Source organism: Poecilia mexicana, unplaced genomic scaffold (genome assembly GCF_051168715.1).
Source record: "Poecilia mexicana isolate PSO_F unplaced genomic scaffold, ASM5116871v1 scaffold_20, whole genome shotgun sequence".
NCBI classification, from domain to species: Eukaryota; Metazoa; Chordata; class Actinopteri; order Cyprinodontiformes; family Poeciliidae; genus Poecilia; species Poecilia mexicana.
The window spans coordinates 5522057-5539702 of NW_028263389.1; the positions used below are offsets into that span (position 1 = coordinate 5522057).

General features: G+C 40.4%; 1 protein-coding gene across 3 annotated transcripts; it reads left to right on the forward strand.

Moving 5' to 3' along the window:
- Positions 1–1661: 1661 nt before the first annotated feature.
- rnpc3 (RNA-binding region (RNP1, RRM) containing 3) lies at positions 1662–16047 on the forward strand. Of its 3 annotated transcripts, none has more exons than XM_015005683.2 (15): positions 1662–1845; positions 1927–1974; positions 2097–2206; positions 2346–2429; positions 4398–4509; positions 5199–5267; positions 6342–6484; positions 6618–6743; positions 7135–7271; positions 9801–9986; positions 11505–11599; positions 11947–12005; positions 13339–13471; positions 15541–15618; positions 15776–16047. In XM_015005683.2, exons 1-14 carry the CDS (start codon positions 1690–1692, stop codon positions 15607–15609), a joined length of 1527 nt encoding a protein of 508 aa, XP_014861169.2. In that variant the 5' UTR covers positions 1662–1689; the 3' UTR covers positions 15610–15618; positions 15776–16047. The 3 variants fall into 3 exon arrangements, with proteins under 3 accessions (XP_014861169.2, XP_014861170.2, XP_014861171.2); XM_015005684.2 differs by having other exon boundaries at positions 15984–16047; XM_015005685.2 differs by having other exon boundaries at positions 9804–9986.
- Positions 16048–17646: the final 1599 nt, after the last annotated feature.

The window sequence follows — 17646 nt, forward strand, 5'->3', positions numbered from 1 at the left end:
CTATTTTCTGAAACCTGCTGAGGAATGTTTCCAAAACGTTCATAGTAACTTCAACAACGGCTTTTTGCAACTTTTTATAATAAAAATTCTTGTGGAAGACAAATTTCAGAGTTAAAACCAAAAACATAAAACTGGATAACGATAAAACAATAACTACTGTTTTTCACCAGTGTATTATTTTTGTAAGCTATAGTTCACTGGTTGAAAACATCTAAAAAGACCGGGAAAAATTGTAAACTTGGTAAACAAATGTGATCACTAAGTTCGGCGTGAAAGAGGTAGTGACTTCATCCTGCCACAGGGAGGCAGTAGGTCTCTGAAATGTGCGTCAACTGGCGGAATGAAAAAGAAGAAGATTTCCCCGGAAGTTTCCTTGCAGCTTTAGGAGGCAAGTATGAAATCTGTTCATTGGAAATTACAATTCTTTGCGTCGTTAGAGCTCTTTACTAAGCTGAATTCAGTCGTTTTTTAAAACGGGGCCTTGTCGTTAAATAACCTTATAACATAGGTTCGTAAAAATTGATTTTAAATACCTGGTCGGTAGTAGCAGTAGCATTAAGCTAGCTTAACCTGAGAAGAGATTTCGCGAAGAGAAATGGCTTTTTCACCTTTTATTGCTTATGGACAATTCGTCTTTTCGTTTTCAAGGCTACTGAATATACTCAATTGCTTAGCACGCTTTGTTATTTAATTCGGCTTAGTTTATTACAAAGTTCTCAAAGAGGAAGGGTAATTTCTAGATGTTTCGTGCAACTAACTGTTCATAGCGCATAGCAGAGAAGTTCAGAGGAGTCTGTTCTGTTTGTGATGCAGTCACTCAGTGAGCACTAAGCATTAACCTCCATTTCTTATGTTTTTGCTTTTTTTTTTGTCACGTTTACTTTTTCAGCTCGTCAAATACATTTTAATATTAGGGTAACATACCCAGAGTAAGTAGTAGATGTCATTCTCCAGTCATTTATTTTATTAAAGAGAAAAACATACAACCCAACCAGTTCCAATGTGAATTGGAGCCTCAACCTGAGTTTGTGCCACCAATGACTGCAACAGATGACATCATTTTCTGATAGAGAGGAGAGTTTATGGTTGAGGCACAACACATTTCTCTCAAGTCCTGCAGAAGGAAGGATAGCTTCAGACATTCCTACTGTCACCTTTATGTTGGAGTGTCATGTTTTCATGCTGAAATCCTGTTAGTTTTATTCCAGATGAAACAGAACAAATGCCTTCCAAAACATTTAAAAATTTCCATCTCAGTCCATAAAATACATTTCTAATAGTCTTGAGAATCATGTTTTTTTTGTTTTATTTTAGCAAATATGTTAACCTTCCATTGAAATCCTGTAGGCACACCAGTTTTTCCCTCTAGTCTGTCTTTCTCAATGTTGAGTGACTCCAAATCTTAGAAATGGTTTTATGACCCTTCCCAGATTGAGTAATAATGTCTTGGTTTGGCAGAAAACTGGCAACTATGGCAGGGTGGTTTATATGGCTATTTTCCCTAAAACAAATTAAAGCATTTGGTTGCATTTTCAATCTTTTCGGGTGGCATTCTGTAATGGTAGATGATGTTTCACTTCTACTTGTATTTGACGTATAAATTTAACTGAAAGTTAAGGGAGGTGCGAGTTATTCATTGGTCTTTGTGGACCAATGTTTAAGTTTTTTCTCCTTCTGCCCAGCAAGGAAATGGAGAAAAATAATGAAGACTCGTCCAAAAGCAATGGCAGCAGAACGCTGCTTGTCCACCACTTACCGGCTGAGCTCAATACGGACGAGAAGGAAGACCTCCTGAGGTATTTTGGTGCCGAATCGGTTCGAGTCTTTTCAAACCGGGGACGTTTGGTAGGTCTTTTGACCCCTTTGCATCCTAAAATCTGACTTTTATGTCCTACATGAATTGATTAATTTTTTCCTTCTTAACAGAAACATGCAGCTTTTGCGACATTTAAAAGTGAGAATATGGCAGCAAAAGTGAGTGTTTTGTGTCCAAAAGCCACTAAATATTGTTTTCTTTGCGTGTAAAGACGTAACTAATGTTTTCTATGAGTTTGTGGTGCATGATGGTACTCACCCTCCCATCTTATTTCTTGTAGGCCCTCAGTAGGCTCCATCAGTTACAGATTCTGGACCAGACCCTTATTGTGGAGTTTGCACAAGGCCAAGATAATTTAACAGTTTTAAAGGACCCCCCGGTGTCAGATGGGTATGGTTTTCTGTAGTACATCACCCTCACCTTCCCATTCAACCTATCTATGCCACTTCTTATTGCTGCACTGATTTCCTCTGTGAAGTAGGGGAAGATTATCACAAGTTTCTGGTTTCATCTCTTCTCTTTTCCACAGTCATGTCAAAGAAAAGCAGAAGACACCGGAGTTCAAACAGCCAAAAATCCCAATCATAGAGACTGGCGTTTCTCCTAACCTCGGGTAAGAAGGACTACATGCCGTAAACAAAAGGGATACTGAATTATTTTTGAGTTTCGACCACATTTTATGAGCTATAAAAGAAACTACATAGTAGACCTTTTAGGGGGCCTCTGTTCCTGAAGTTTGTGAAGCCTGCAGCCTCCACCTCAAAACTACCTCGGACACTTCAGTGTGCTTGCGTGACGTGATCCTTAACAGTTGTCAAGGTGTCGTCAGTTCGCTCTGCAAAAACCGCCTGTAGGCGAGCTGACAGTGAACCTGGAAGAGAATCTGAGAGGCATATTTGGGAGCTGTCAGACGCCTTGTGTCCAATTAGATAGCCGGGCTGCCACTGAGCTCCTGACAGGTAGACTGGCCTTCCAGTTGACGGGACCAGGTGCTCTTTGATACCGCTCGCTACGGTAACGGCACTCTCTCTCGTTGCTGCAACTTTTATCTTAAGCCAACTTCCAATTTTTATTTATTTTTTTATCTTTTGCAACTTTAATGGTTGCAGGAAGATTTCTTTCCATTGTATCTCAAAGCTGCGTGTTTAAAAGTAAATGGAAATAGAATCACCAGTCTTTAGTAAAGACTGGTGATTCTATTATACTTTTACTTTTACCCATTACCTAAAATGTATAGCATCTTTTGCATTGTGTCGTTTCAAAAATGATGGCGGGAATTCCTAAATCACACACAAATTAGGGATAAGAAATTCCAAATTTTTGCAAAATAAAAGTTTGTATAAATCGACCTGTTTAAAATTCACAGGTTAATTTGCTGGTTCAACACGATCGACCAGATTAAAATGTAGAAATCCCATCTTTTCCCAATCAGTCAGTGTGGCATAGCCATCGGCTACCAGGTTGCTCTGACAGCAACATTCTTTGGTTTGGAAGTTGTTACTAAGTAAATAATTCTCTTTTCAGTCCCTCCAGGGTGTTTTTTTTTTTTTTTTTTTTCAGTTTATTGTTGCGGCCTAACTTACTGATTTTGCAGCACCTTTTCAAAAAGTAGCTTTTTTTTAAAGCTTCATTTTTGCCACAACATGGTATTACTAAAAAAGTTTAAGTTTTGAAGTAGTTAATACTTAAAGTGCCCATATCTATTTCAAGTACCTTTGTGAAATGGCACCCTTAATTCAAATGAAGTCTTGTCCTGAGGAGTTGTTAAAGTGACAAAGATCTGGGATAGAGGTAGTGGAGGTGCAGTCACACCAACCCTGTTTAGTCCGAACTTTATTTCGTTTGCTTAGAAAATCGTTTTTGTTTGGGGAAGTGTGTATGCGCAATCAAACTCTGCTGCAAACTCTGGTCCAACTACAAATTTAGATGTTGGTTTGGTTGACGTAAACTCTAGTGTGGTTTGAATTCATGTCTGAAGGCAAGTGGATCGGAGACCTCTCCAAAAAGCAGGAATAGGACTAGCGCAAGGCATTCTGGGTAAATGTCGTGGTCTCGGTCTTGCAGGAGAATTGGCTTGAGGATTTGTAGAAATTCTACAACTGCTATAATCTGACGCTACGTCAGTTTTGTTCACAGTTTGAGAAGGAAGTTGCGCACGTTTCCTTCAGTGGGTTCCTGGTGTAGCGCCACCTTCAGGGGGGGCAGGGGGGTGTTTTTCAAAGGGTTTGGTTGACAGAGTGCAGTGTGAAAGTGGAAAAAGTAAGAAATGTTGCAATTTTGGTCCCCGATTGAATTGAGACTAATCGAGACCATACCCACTTACACATCAAAGCATGTGTTTCTTAGTGTTACTTCATCTACAAAAACTTGCATCATTGTCTTTGTTGATGCACTGGCAGACCCACAAGGCAACAAATGATCCGGAAGAAAGGAAAAAAAAAAAACAGAAAAGAAAATCAGATTTTTGTCCTGATTTGACCTTCTAGTCACCAGCTAGAACCAGTAGTAGTTGATCTCGGATTGGTGGATGACTCGTTATGCTTGGTGTTCACGTTCCCTCTCCTCTTTTCGAACCCTTTAGGATGAGATTTCATTCAAATCCCACGCTGAAATATTTATACCCACCGCCCTCCAACGGCGTCCTCACAAACATAACACATGCCCTCATCGCTGTGCCAAAGTTTTATGTCCAAGTGAGTAAACACCGCCTCTCCTCTGTTCCCTTTATTTTCCATCCAACAGCATGGATATGCAGATGTGGAGAATCTCCATGTCTTTGTGTTGCATTATATTCCTTTCTGGAATCAGTTTTTCAAAAGAAAAAAAAATGTGACCGAAACAAAAAGCATGCAGTCTTCAGATTCTGATTGTGAAACAGAAACACGAATCAGGAACAAGTGTGCCCAAGGTTTCTGAGCACCGGCCAAGCTCTTAAGGATCAAACAGCAAGCGTTTGGCTTTTAAAACCCAATTCGGGGAGCAAGTATTAATAATAAACCGTAAGTGGGAAGCATGAGTTATGGGTTTAGCATTTCCCTGGGAGCTGAGCTGCATCCCGTGTCGGTGTCTAGGTGGTGCTAGTGCGCCAGCCGAACGGCTCTGCTGCACCTCAGGTATCTGTCTTCTGCTTCAATCCCACCTTGATCCTCATATTTGTATGCAGAAGTCGGCCGGTCTGTTTTACATACGTAGCCTGTGTTGCAGGCTGCCTGTTTGGGGAGCCGCAGTGTGTTTATGCAACCGGCTTGTGTTAGGATTCCGCACGCACGCACGCACGCACACACACACACACACACGCACACGCACACACGCACACACACACACACACACACATATTCTGTTGTCCCTGTTCTAAATGCGTACATATCTCACATCGAAACAGGTGCTTCATCTGATGAACAAGATGAATCTGCCGTGCCCGTTTGGTCCCATCACAGCAAGGCCGCCCATGGTAAGATTCCAGACGTGGTTCCTGAATACAGAACTGGTGTAACTGGTTACATTGGGTCTTGCAAAAGCATTGAAACACTTTGAACTCACTAGTTTGAGACATCAGAAGGTGCGCTTCCCATAAAATAATATGCATTTATCTGTACAAGCAGATATATTGCACATCTCCGCGTCTTCCTCTTCTTCTGAATCTTACATCATTACAAAATTTTTCCTTTGACTCTCACAAATGTGATGCAGATGTGATTGCCCATACGTCCATATTGGCAATATGGATGTAAAGTTCTATCACAATATTTTGTGGTACTGTTGCGGTAGTTCTTAGTGACTATAAGAACTACTTATTACTTCTGTTTTAGGTCATTGTTAGACTCATGTAATTAGTGCCAGGTCTTTAACACATTAATTTAGATCAATTAATTACATAGGTTTTAGCACATAAAAACACAATTTATAAAACTTTTAATTTTTTATATACAAAGGTTCCAGACGGAACCATATATTCACTTGTTTCTGGTACGCCAATAAATCTGACGCACAAGCGCCATCTGCAGGCAACACATGGATGACAAAGTCCTAAAGGAGTTAATTTGTTCTTCAGAAAATGATCTGATGGGACGCTGGAAAATACTGTCATCGTGTGCAAGTTTCGCTAAAATGAGTTAGCATTTTTTTGTAGCTACTCAAGCCTAAAATAGCATCTCAATGCTAAATATGTTGCAGCAGCACAGACATTCCCAGTGCTAATTTCAGCGTCCACAGAAGTATTTTTTATTTTTTTTTAAAGAAGTTGTATAAATGATCAGGGGTTCCTGAAACACTTGAACGCTGAATGGCCATAGAAGCATTTTGTGCCAATCTGATGGTTGAATAACCTGAAAAACAGATTAAATACTACAAATCTTTATTGTTGAGCTCATATATATTCAATAATTTAGCAGCAAAATTGGTTTCCTGACTTGAAAATATTGCTTATTTTGTTGATGTACACTTTTCGAGGAATTTATTAGCCCTTGCAATTAACTCGACTAAAAATTTGAATTGATGCATGATTTTTTTTTTTTTTTTTTTGCAGTTTGAGCTCTTGCCTCCTGCTCCACCCTTCCCCATGCCTCCTCCTCTGCCCACTGACTACCCACCTTTACCAGAGGAGGAGATGGAGAGGTCCAGCGAGGAAGAGTCGGAATATGAAAGCGGGGATGAAGAAGATAAGGAGAGGTGAGGAGAGGATGCAGCATCAAATTAATATTCATAGCTGTTTAATTGTGCGTTTAGATGTTGATTGTCTTTTTTTTTTCTGTACATGTTAGTAATTCTTTTTCTCCCTCTTCCTCCCCTTGTTTTATTTGAGGATTGCACGTTTGATGGGTCTGGTCAACCAAGCTTGCAAGAGGCCCCTGAGACCAAAAACAGCTTCAAAAAGGAAGAAGCCCAAGATCAAGGACCTGCTCTACGCTCCAAAACCAGACTCTCAGAGGTACGCAGCAAGCACTCAAGCGTGTCACAGTCCTCAAACATGATTTATCCGGATACCATATTCATGGCTCAGTTAAAGCACAGGGAAAATAATAAAAGAAAAGAGAAAACCTCTCCAGACGATCCGTCTTCCTCCTGGAGACGGCCCCGTGTGGCTCAGCGACTTGTCCTTGTTCCACATTCTCACACACCTGCACACCGCCTCCCTCATGAACAGAGCGCAGAGTCTGCTTTCCGGACTATAAATACATCTCCTGGCCACGTGTTTATCCGACTGTGGAGCATCTCAGCTTTAGCAAAACACAAAAAAACGCCTAAAACAACCATACATCATCCAGGTTTGCTGTATATTCAGTTTTCTCTCCGTCTCCCTCTGTTCCTGTCGGCCTCAGTGCTCCGGCGCTGCAGCCCTCCGACGTGTTTGAGAACCCGAACCCCGCCGGCCCCAGGAAAATCGAGTTCCACATTTCGGTGCCAGAGGCGGCAGCCGCCACGGAGGGAAGCGGCCGAGCCGATGTCGACGTCGAAGGTAGGACTTTGACCCCCGAGCTTCAGGTGTATTAAAAAAAAAAGCACTGATTATGGTTGGAATTAACAGGAAAATAAAGTTTGGTGACCCAGAGTGAAATTCAATATCCAGAGAGATTGAGTTTACTTTTACAACCAAGGAATTCACTTCATTAAAGCGGCTTCAGGTTGGGAGTCCTTGCATTTACCCTGAAATGAGACTGGTGAATTATTTATAGTTGTAGAAATGAGTGTGCAGTTCTAAAGGACAAACAGAGCATAGAATAAAGAGGAGGTGGTTGGGGAAAAGTACAGTGTCTTGAGAAAGTTTTTAAAGGGTTGTGTAAAGTTGACTTTTTTTTTATCTTTACATCACGTTATCATGTTATTTCCTCACCAAACACATAGCTGGAGTGTTGCTTTGATTCTTTCATGCATGGTTTAGAAATCCTTCAATCTCCCGTGGCAACCATTCAGCTGTGAAAAACGCCATGGTGGACGTAGCAACGCTTTTGAGAAGTTCCTCCTCTGAGCTGCAGTTTCCAAGCTTCTGAGTTGCCTCAGAAGCTTGGACTAGCCAGCAGACAATTAGCAAACACCTGGTGGAGCTGTGCATCAGCTGAGCTCATTATACAATTATCTCAATGCAATGCAGCTGAAATGTTATTAAAGTGTTGAGGTGACAGAGGCCCAATTTCAAGGCCTTAAATAACGAAATCAAATTTCTTTTTAAGTCGTATGTGATACAAATGAAGGTAATATAATTACTTGATTATGTTATAAACTGGCACTATGTGTCAAGAAAATTCATAATATTGCCCTATAACTATTGTATTACAACCACAAACTGCAGGTTATTTTATTGAGCTTTTAACGAAAGGCGAATAAAAAGTTGTACAAAGTGTAGGTGGGTATTTTTTTTTTTAATTTAGCTCTCCTTCCTCACATGCCCCCTTCATTACTCACTTCTTTTTCCCTTTCCTTTTTTCCCACTTCACATTCCTGCTGTGGACAGATGAGCCATAAATGCTTGATCAGCATTTTGTATTTTATTATGAGCACTGATAATTTGAACCTAAATAATGCACAGCATCCCCTTTTAAACTGAACGCTTCGCTTTAACCGTCTCAGTTTTGTGAGTAACAACGCTCACGGCCTGGAGATCGCAGATCGCTTCACTTGCTCAAGTCAAAAGCTCAAAAAGGCTCTGGCCTCTCATCAGTGGAGGAGAGACAGAGCGAGGCTCCAGCTTCTCTTCTGTGTTGTTTTTTTTTAATTTTTTTATTTATCACAACGAGCCAAGAGATGATTTGTCGGCCCTGTTGACACAAGTTCAAGCCCCGACTAGAAGTGGAGTCGGAGCCGAGTGTTACACGGCAGCGCTTCAAAGCAGAAAGTTGCAACAGAAAGGGTTTTTTTTTTTTTTTTTTTTTTAAGCTATTATCTGTGTGGAGTAACGTCTTTGAGGACACAGTCTGTGTCTCCTGTCATCTCCGGGGTTCCCTGCTTGCCTTATCTCCCCTCTCCTTGGCTTCGGCTTCACTCCTGAAAAAGTAAAACAGATCTCAAAGTCGTGTACAAAGGATTTCCTAGAGGCAGGGGAAAGATAAACTCTGACAGGTGGCTTTTTTTTTTCCTTCTTCTTGGATTAGTCTTGTTTTGGCGGACGGGGCGAGGGAGGGCTGATAAACAAGCTGTTTAAATAAAAAAAGGGGGAGGTGGGGGACTGATAAGGAGGACTGTAAGTTGGGAAGCGGCGATCTGGTGTTTATCAGAAAAGCTCCACGGCATTCTGCGCCTCAGCACTCGCACACATACAAACTCATTGATATGACAAACCATTCTCACCCCCATTCCTGTGGATTTGGACAGGCTCACTGCTCTTTTCCATCTGCAGCGCATTCGCGCACTGCTGAAAAGATTTATCCCCGCTACCTTCTTTCAAGAAGAAAAAACCCCAACTACTTCTTTCAGTTTTCCAATGTAAAATTTATAAAAATAAAAAATAAACACAAGTGTGACATTGTAAATAATTCTAGTATGACTAACTATGAAATAAAATAAAATGGCTCAAACTTCAACTACTAGGAATATTGAAGCAATTTTGTTCATGTTGAGATGCGTTAAGTCCCTCTAAAGTTAAGACAAGCGTATCCATGGTGACCAAGGGTACAGGTGTGAAACCTTAAAAGGGTTTTCCTAAAACTACCAATTTTCATAAATAAACGGAATTCATATTTATTTATCTCGCAAAGAATAGAAGAAATATGATCATTTATACCTACTTTGTCCACAAGCAGTCATTTTGACTGCAGGGAATTTCGCTCTGTTCAGTCTCAGCTTTACTGCCCAGCCAAAATTAATATAAGTGATAATTTTTAAAGAGTATAATTTAATAGTTTAAGTAGTCAGAATAATATAGTCTTGCTTTCTTTCTGCAGGCGACATGCGCAGTACAGTGGGTGCAGACGCAGCGTGACGTCGACTGATAATCGCTTTCTGTCACCGTCTGAAAATATTGGATTGATTGACGGGGGTTTTCCTCTCTTAGCAGATGAGAGCAAGAGCGCCCCCAGCAGCGCCGCTCAGGAAGAGACGGTGACTGAAGGTTTTGGGAAGCTCTACCCCAGCGCCCAGACCAGCCAGCAGCAGGACGAGCGCAGCGACGACGAAGAGGATCTGGTGTCTGACGTCATCTCCAGGAAGGAGCTGGAGAAAGGCCGGCTGTCCAGAGACGGTAAGTAGTTACAGAATAATCTACATGACATTTTCACATTATGGATGCAAAATTTGGTGTGCAGTTGAAACCAGAAGTTTACATACAGTGAATACAAAGACACCTTTACTTTTATTCTGAAGTAAAAATATTGTAAAAAAAAAAAAAAAAAAAAAAAAAAAAAATCAGACCAAACTGCTCTTGTTTTTGGTTGGTTTGAATGACCAAAATTATTTGTTTGCTAAATGCCACAATAATAAGACAAAGAATATCAGAGATTTATCGGTTTCTCCAAGATCAGAAGTTACAGAAGTTAGCAAAGCTACCAGGATATAACAAAATTATCCTTCAATAAAAGGATGTAGTTTATTGCAAGATTTTTGTCAGCCAATTTTTGGTAGAAAGAGAGAGATAAAGAAGACAGGCTTACCCACAACGTGACGCTGCCACCATGTACTTCATAGTTGGGATGGTACAAGCATCCCAGTTTTTCCTCCAATTGTAGCGATGGTCATAGTTAAATTTCATCAGACAGCTGGTCCTTGCAAACTGCATTTTTGGCTTTTTATCTTTCTTTTGAAGTAACGGCTTCCTCCTTGCTGAGCGGCTTTTCAGCCCGTGGCGGTGCAACACAGAACCCTCGTTCTTCCCGAGTGGTCGGACATTCCCATCGTGTCTACACTTATAATTGTTTGAGCAAACGAACGCGACATCTTGAAGCATCTGGAAATTCTCCCAAGCACAAACCAGACGTGGGAACAAATACAGTTGTATAAAATTCTTCTAGCGAAATGGAAAAAACGTGGAAACATAGCGCAGTGAGTTTAATTTTCAGCCGAACTCGTCACAACACCACCGACGAGAAACGGACATCAAACAGCCTGCAAAATTCTGTAAAGTCAACAGACATTAAAACGCCTCGGAGGGACGGGTTTCGACTCGCGTACGTGCTCCCAATGACAACGTTCCCCCTTTCATGTAGGTATTGCAGAACAGCTGTAACATTCTAATTTCCTCCTCGCACACTTCTGTTGAGAGGTGATGCAACAACGCAAGATGCCGTAGTTCGTTTGAAATGCATATTAGAATAAACCGGGAGTTATTCTGAGAGACGTCGCGGCTAAACAACAACAAAGAAAACAAATAATAATTTGCAAACTGTGGGAAAAATCAAACTTGAAACCAGAGACTAGATGAATCCCTCAGTGAAGGAGGAGCTGCTGAGGAAAGTTTAACATCAGCATGAACTTTTTTTTTTAACCCCCAAGATCTAAGATTGTTATTAGCTTTTTGATGCAAGACGCTCATTTAACAAATGATGAGTACAAATCGGCAAAGCGTCACCTGTGTTGAAACGTTGTTTCTGGAAAACATTTCCAGAAAAGGTGACGAATGAAATCAACCAAACCTCCAATGGATTCAGACACTGGAGCACAGAAATGGCTCTCTGTACCTGTGCTTGTTTTTTTTGTTTTTTTTACAGTTTTATTCATCTCGCATCAATTTCTCTCCTCCCTCTCTCCTCTCTTTTTCAAACAGAGATAAAAAGGATGTCTGTTTTTAAAAATTATGAAGCTGGAGAGCCGACCTGCAGACTGTACGTGAAAAACATCGCAAAGCAGGTGGAGGAGAAGGTAGGTCCAGCTGTTGCACGTGACCCGCTTTCATCCATCCTTCCTGATCTGTTTTTTTGTTTGTTTCTCATCCTGGACACTCGCCTGTATCAGCACAGGACTCTTTCTTCAACTTTTCCACTTTTATCACATTAAAACCGTAAATCTGAGTCTGTGTTTCATGTGGAGTAACGCACAACTTAAAGCGGACGAAAAGGATTTATGTCGTTACAAATACAAATCTGAAAAGTGTGGCCTGCTTCTTTATTAATTGTTTTTAATGTGACAAAATGACAAAAAATTTCAAAGAAATTTAATATGTTTTTTTTTTTTTTAGAATTTTATTAATTATCTTTCATGTTTTCCAGGACCTGAGGTACATCTATGGGCGCTACATTAACCCGTCGTCAGAAGCCGAGAGAAACATGTACGTTAACAGAAATCTTATTTGACATTGTGCCGCAGTTTTCTCCTGTTTTTAGGGCTATTTTTGGCCCCAGCAATTATTCTGCTCCTCCCGAGAGCTTCCCGTAATTTGTGCTGACTGTGCCTGGCATTTTTTAATAAGTATCCACACTAATACTGAGATCATGAGGGACATTAAGATGCTGGTGCATCAGCACTCCCTCAAACAGATTTGGGCCAGACTCCTGTGAGAAACAGGAAAGAGAGAATCTCTGCCTGGGGCTCCGGCTGGCCTTTTCTCACCTGTGGCTTCATCTTCTCTGTATAGTTCTTTTAGCATGGAGGACCAACCGTGCCAATAAATAAATCATTAAATAATAGCTGACAGGGGTAACCACATTTTGTAATCTTTCAAGAAAAGAAAACAGAATTATATCATTAACTATTTCATTGTTCCTTTGCTCCTGTGTTTGATTAAATAATTTAAAATTTGTCTCTAACTGGATTCTGATTGGCTAAACTGCACAGCTTGTTAACTTGCAAATCCCTCTTTGCAACAGAATTGTTGATGCTGATTTGTTCTTTAAAAAAGCTCTAAATTCATGATTAAATTAATAAATTACTAGTGAATAAGAAACTAAATATTGAAATAAACATACAGTTGATTTTTGAAAATGATCACATTCCTAAAATAATGGCCCAAGTCATTTTTTTGCCTAAAATATCTTTTGGCAAAAAATGACCGAGGCCATTGTCTTAGCAAGGTAACGATATCCAAATGTTAATTTTCTCTTTTACTTGATTTTATTTGCTGCTTTAAAAAAAAAAAAAAAAAAAAATTCCTTTTGACCCTCTGCATATTGCATTATAGCTCTAACTTTTAATTTGGGAGAGCACGGTCTGCAGTGATCAATTCTGACAGAAATGATCCAAACATGATGCTTCCTGAAGCAGACGGGCCACAGTGTTGCTGCAGAGTGCTTATTTTATCGAAGGTTGTTGTCATCTGTGCTGTCCAGGATTTACTGAAGTAGGGGATGTGTTTTATGAACTGCTTCCAGAGGAGGAAAAAAAAGGCTTTACGGACACATGCCCATCAGCGGCAGATCCTGCCCTGAATGCTAAATAAACTTTTAAAGCCTCCTGTTGCTTGTCTTCGGCAAAAATCAATTGTCGGGGATTTAGAGCCCGCGGGTCGTTGGGCTTTGCCGACCCATTCGGTTTTATGTGCTCACAGGAGCAGATAACATTTCCCCGTGTCGCGCCGAACGGAGCGCGGCGTAATGTTTGAGCCGGACGGGCCACGAGCGTGCAGCGGATAATGATGTTGTTCCCGCTTGTTCTTTGTTCCCCAGGTTCGACGTCGTGTTAATGAAGGAGGGGCGGATGAAAGGGCAGGCCTTCGTAGGACTCCCGAACGAGCGCAGCGCAGAGAAAGCCCTGCGGGAAACCAACGGCTTCGTTCTCCACGACAAACCCCTCGTCGTTGTATCCTTTTATTCCCCCGCCTCTCCCCTGTGCTCCTTCTCGCAGGATGAAACGAGAACAAGGCTTTTAAAAAGGAGCGCAACTGCAGACTTTGTTGGGGTTTAATTCATTTTTGTTGTGAAGGCACCCAGACATGTCAAGAAGTAAAAGTTGTTTGGTGTGAAAATGTTTGCTTGCAGTTCAAATCAGGACCTTTTTCCAACCTCACTGATTGGAAAAGTAAGCAAGCCAGAACACATTTTACCTGTATCTGAAGCAAAAAGAAAATCACAGGCAGGACGTGTATTAAAGCGATGCAGCGAACAGGTGAAGTATTTTTGGTTTATTAAGTGAACTCTCCCCTCCACAGATGTTTTGTTGGCTGTGCCCCTCAGTGCTTTCAGCAGGATGAGGACTAATTTCTGGCAGCTTTGAACCACCACCTGCTCTTCCTTCTTTCTCGAAGCTAATTATGCATCAACTTTTGAACCTGTCACAGGGAGCAAGGCTTCTGATTTTGACGCTGTTTTAATGTGCATTTTGCAGCGAGTTAGCTTGGAGACAGCATTGTTATGCGCCCAGCTCAGAGTTTAACATGCTGGATCTGAAAACGCCGCTGTTAGAACTCGATAGCATGGCTGACATTGGACCTCAGCACATATTACACACATATAGATATATGTAAAGCAAGGAACTGGTGGACATGCGTAAAATGACAGGATCTGCAATATCTTTTTTTTTTTTTTACAAATATATTTATACATTCTTTATCTAAATTGCCTGAGCTGATTTTATGTAAGGCTATGACAAAAGAGGGGGTGGATACACGTTCCTGCCATGTTTGGGTTTTTCCTTCCTTTTCATAATTACGTACTACTTTGTGTTGGTCTGTCACAATCATTCCCCATAACATACTTTGTCGCTGTGGTGTGACAAAATGTGAAGAGCCTCAGAAAGTCTGAATTCTAGCATAACTTTTGTTTCAGCTTAAATTGGGAATTAGCATAATTCCAGTTTTAGCATAAATTCCATATTGGCACAAATTCCATTTTAGAAATTCCATTTTCGCATAAATTTGGAATTTGCATGAATTCTGTTTGTTAGCAGAATTTATGCTGTATTTGCATAAATTCCACATAAAGTTTATATTAGCATAAGTTACATTTTAGAGTAAATTCTGTTTTAGCTTAACGTCTGTTTTATGCTGAATTCGATCTTAGCATAGCCTTTTCTGTTGTGACTTTTGCATTTTGTTTTACCTTTCTGGGTAAAACTGGATGTATTTTTTGGCTAAATGACAATTTGCCTCTTTTTTTTGAATGAAAAGGCAAAAAAGTCAAATTTCCTAGATTGTTAGCTTAGAGTTAATTGAAATAGGGTGCAAAAAGAAACGGCAATGTTTTGGATGTTTTTGAATTTTACCTTTCAAACGCATCAGAAAGTCAGGGACGTTTTGCTTTGCTGCTTTCTTCTTATGAAGAAAGCACAAGCAGTGAACCAGTATAAATTCATAGTTTGTTAAAGGCTTGCCTTGCAACTAACCACTCAGTCTGCTAGAAATAAAAAAAAAAAACCTTCCTGATGTTTTGGCAGATTAAAGCAGGAGGTTTTATCATTGGTGAAAATCACATCACATAAATCACATCAACGCTTTTTATTTAACCTATCATCCAGGTGGCGGCGCTATTATTAATCCGCGCTATTTTCGAAGCTGTCGCAGCTCAACCGAGGCAGTTAGAAAAACAAGGCGCCCAGTTTCTCATAAGGTCAGTTTTGGCCAGTGGTCTGCTGACCTTCCGAGGAAACAGCTGCGACCTTTTCTCAAATGAAATTTACACGAGGCAGAGAGCGTCGCTAGGGAAAAACGCTCAGAGCTGCATCCACAGTGCAGAGCCTCGGCTAGAACCCGACGACTCCTGCGTCCCGTACGAGAAACGGATCTGCTCCAGGACCGCAACAGCTGGGTACGCTTAGAAATGGAGGTGGCTTTTCAGTGAGGCTGCATTACTCTAAATCCACATTTGTCGAAGCAGAAAGTGTCATTTTGCATCTTGAAAACCACCAAAGCACCTTAACTATAAAACTCTGAGCAATTCGCGAGATCCGCAAGACCGAAAGCAGACAGCACAGACGGCAAGAAGGGCCCGAAGCAGCGGTGAAACCAGCAGGTGAAAAACTCTCCCAAGCCTTTAAACTCTTATTTTTGTTCTTTTTCTCTGGAGAACAATCGTTCAAATATCCCCATTATATGCACCCATCTGTTTGTGTAGCACAAAATGTGTCATTGAAATACTTACAGTTGTGTTTACACTTTATCTATTTAAGATACCAAGGCTGGAAAACCATTTGTATCCTTACGTTGACATATCCTTTGGAGGAGCAAAACCTCTACAGAGTTTAATTATAGTCACTATCGTACAGATAGAGCTTGAAACTTGTCTTGCAGTTTGCTGAGCATTATTTTTTTTCTGTAGCTTTTTTGTTTGTTTTTTTGTTTATTCCTACTGATTATTTTCCTTGTTTGACTGAATAGGTGCTGGTCATCAGAGGCTGTCTTCTTTTTTTCTCACATTAATAAATAAAAATATTCTCTCAGAGTGTCTGCTGTCATGTTTTTTTTTTATTTTGTTCCCCTCTGATTACCGCCTCAGACACACATCTTAGCCAAAAGCATCATTAGTCCCAAAACTTAAAGTCTTGTCAGGCGAGTAAGTACAGAGTGGGGGAAAAGGTATATGAGATCTAAACGGGGCTCAGCAGCAGATGGTAGGCTGTCAAAACAGTGTGTGGAGGGAAAAAAAAGGGAAGAGAAAAGAAAAGCACTCCCGAATAGACGGCAAGCAAAACAAGCAGTCTGCAGTCTGTTTGGAAATTGTTGGGACTTGATAAGCTTACCGTTATAGTCCTTGGCCCCATTTCTCTGATTACAGAGCACAGATTTGGAAAAATAAAAAAAAACACAGGTGTGCCGTTTCTCGCAAATGCATTCATACCGCTTGAAATTTGTCATATTTCGATACTTGTTGACCTGAAAGTCCGATTTAATTCAATTAGAATTCTATGTCTGCAATTATGCACACAAACTTGTGCAAAGACTTTTTCAGAACTGAGTTTTGCTGCATTAAAGCTGGAGGTGTCTCTCAGCTAGAGTGAATGGAGGGCATCTATGAACATGAGCTTTCAAGTCTTGATACAGATCCAGGCTAACAGTTAGCATAGTAATTTAAGGCCTTGAAACTGGGCCTCTGTCTCTTTAAAAACTCCCGCTCTTTCTGAAACTCCGTCCTTCAGGAAGTCATCGCAACATACCCACTTTATTAATCCTTTAGCAACGTTTTTAACAGCACTTCACTGAGAAGTAGCTCCTTTCCGCCAGGTGTTTGCTAATTGCTGCTGGTGAATAGAGAGGGCTGCTATGTGAGGCGGAAGCTCCGAGGACGAATTGCACTTGAAAGCGGCGCTCAGTCCACAGAGGCTTTACTTTTGCAGCTGAATGGTTGCCGTGGAACATGCATAAACAATCAAAGCTGCACTCCAGGTATGTTTTTGATAAGGGAATAACATAATATGATGTAAAAGTAAAAAAAAAAAGAGAAGAAGTTGACTTTACATAACACTGCCCATTTAAAAGAAACTAGATAGCAACATGAGCTGACAATAACAGGTACAATGCTAAAGCTATACATTTGATAATATGTATCAAATGTATAGCTTTGGATACATATCAAAAGCTAGATTTTAAGAAATAACTTTCTAAGTTTTCCAATTTCACTGCTACTTTTTTTTTAAAAGCACTCCTTAATCACTGTAGCAGGAGTTTGTGTCACAACGCAGTACACCACAACTCATTTAAAGAGTTTTAATAGAAGTAAAAAGTACTAAATTGGTATAAAAAATTCAATTTAGGAATAATTCATTTCTTTAACTGCTATTTAACATTACAAAGTAGCCAGCTAATCATTTGTTGACATAAAAGGAGTTGTCTGATTTAAAGTAGGAAAACTATTTTAAAACGAGGCCTATGAGGGGTAAAAGAAAAAAAAAAAGAAAAGACAAAGTAAGGAACAGTTTTGTGCAACTTTATTTTTAATGTCTCATTCAGTGCAGTTCATTAGGTCCCATCCCCGGCTGTGAGCTCAGCCCGCCTCTGGTTAAAACCCAGGCGCACACACGCAGCCTTATCAATCACATGTGCT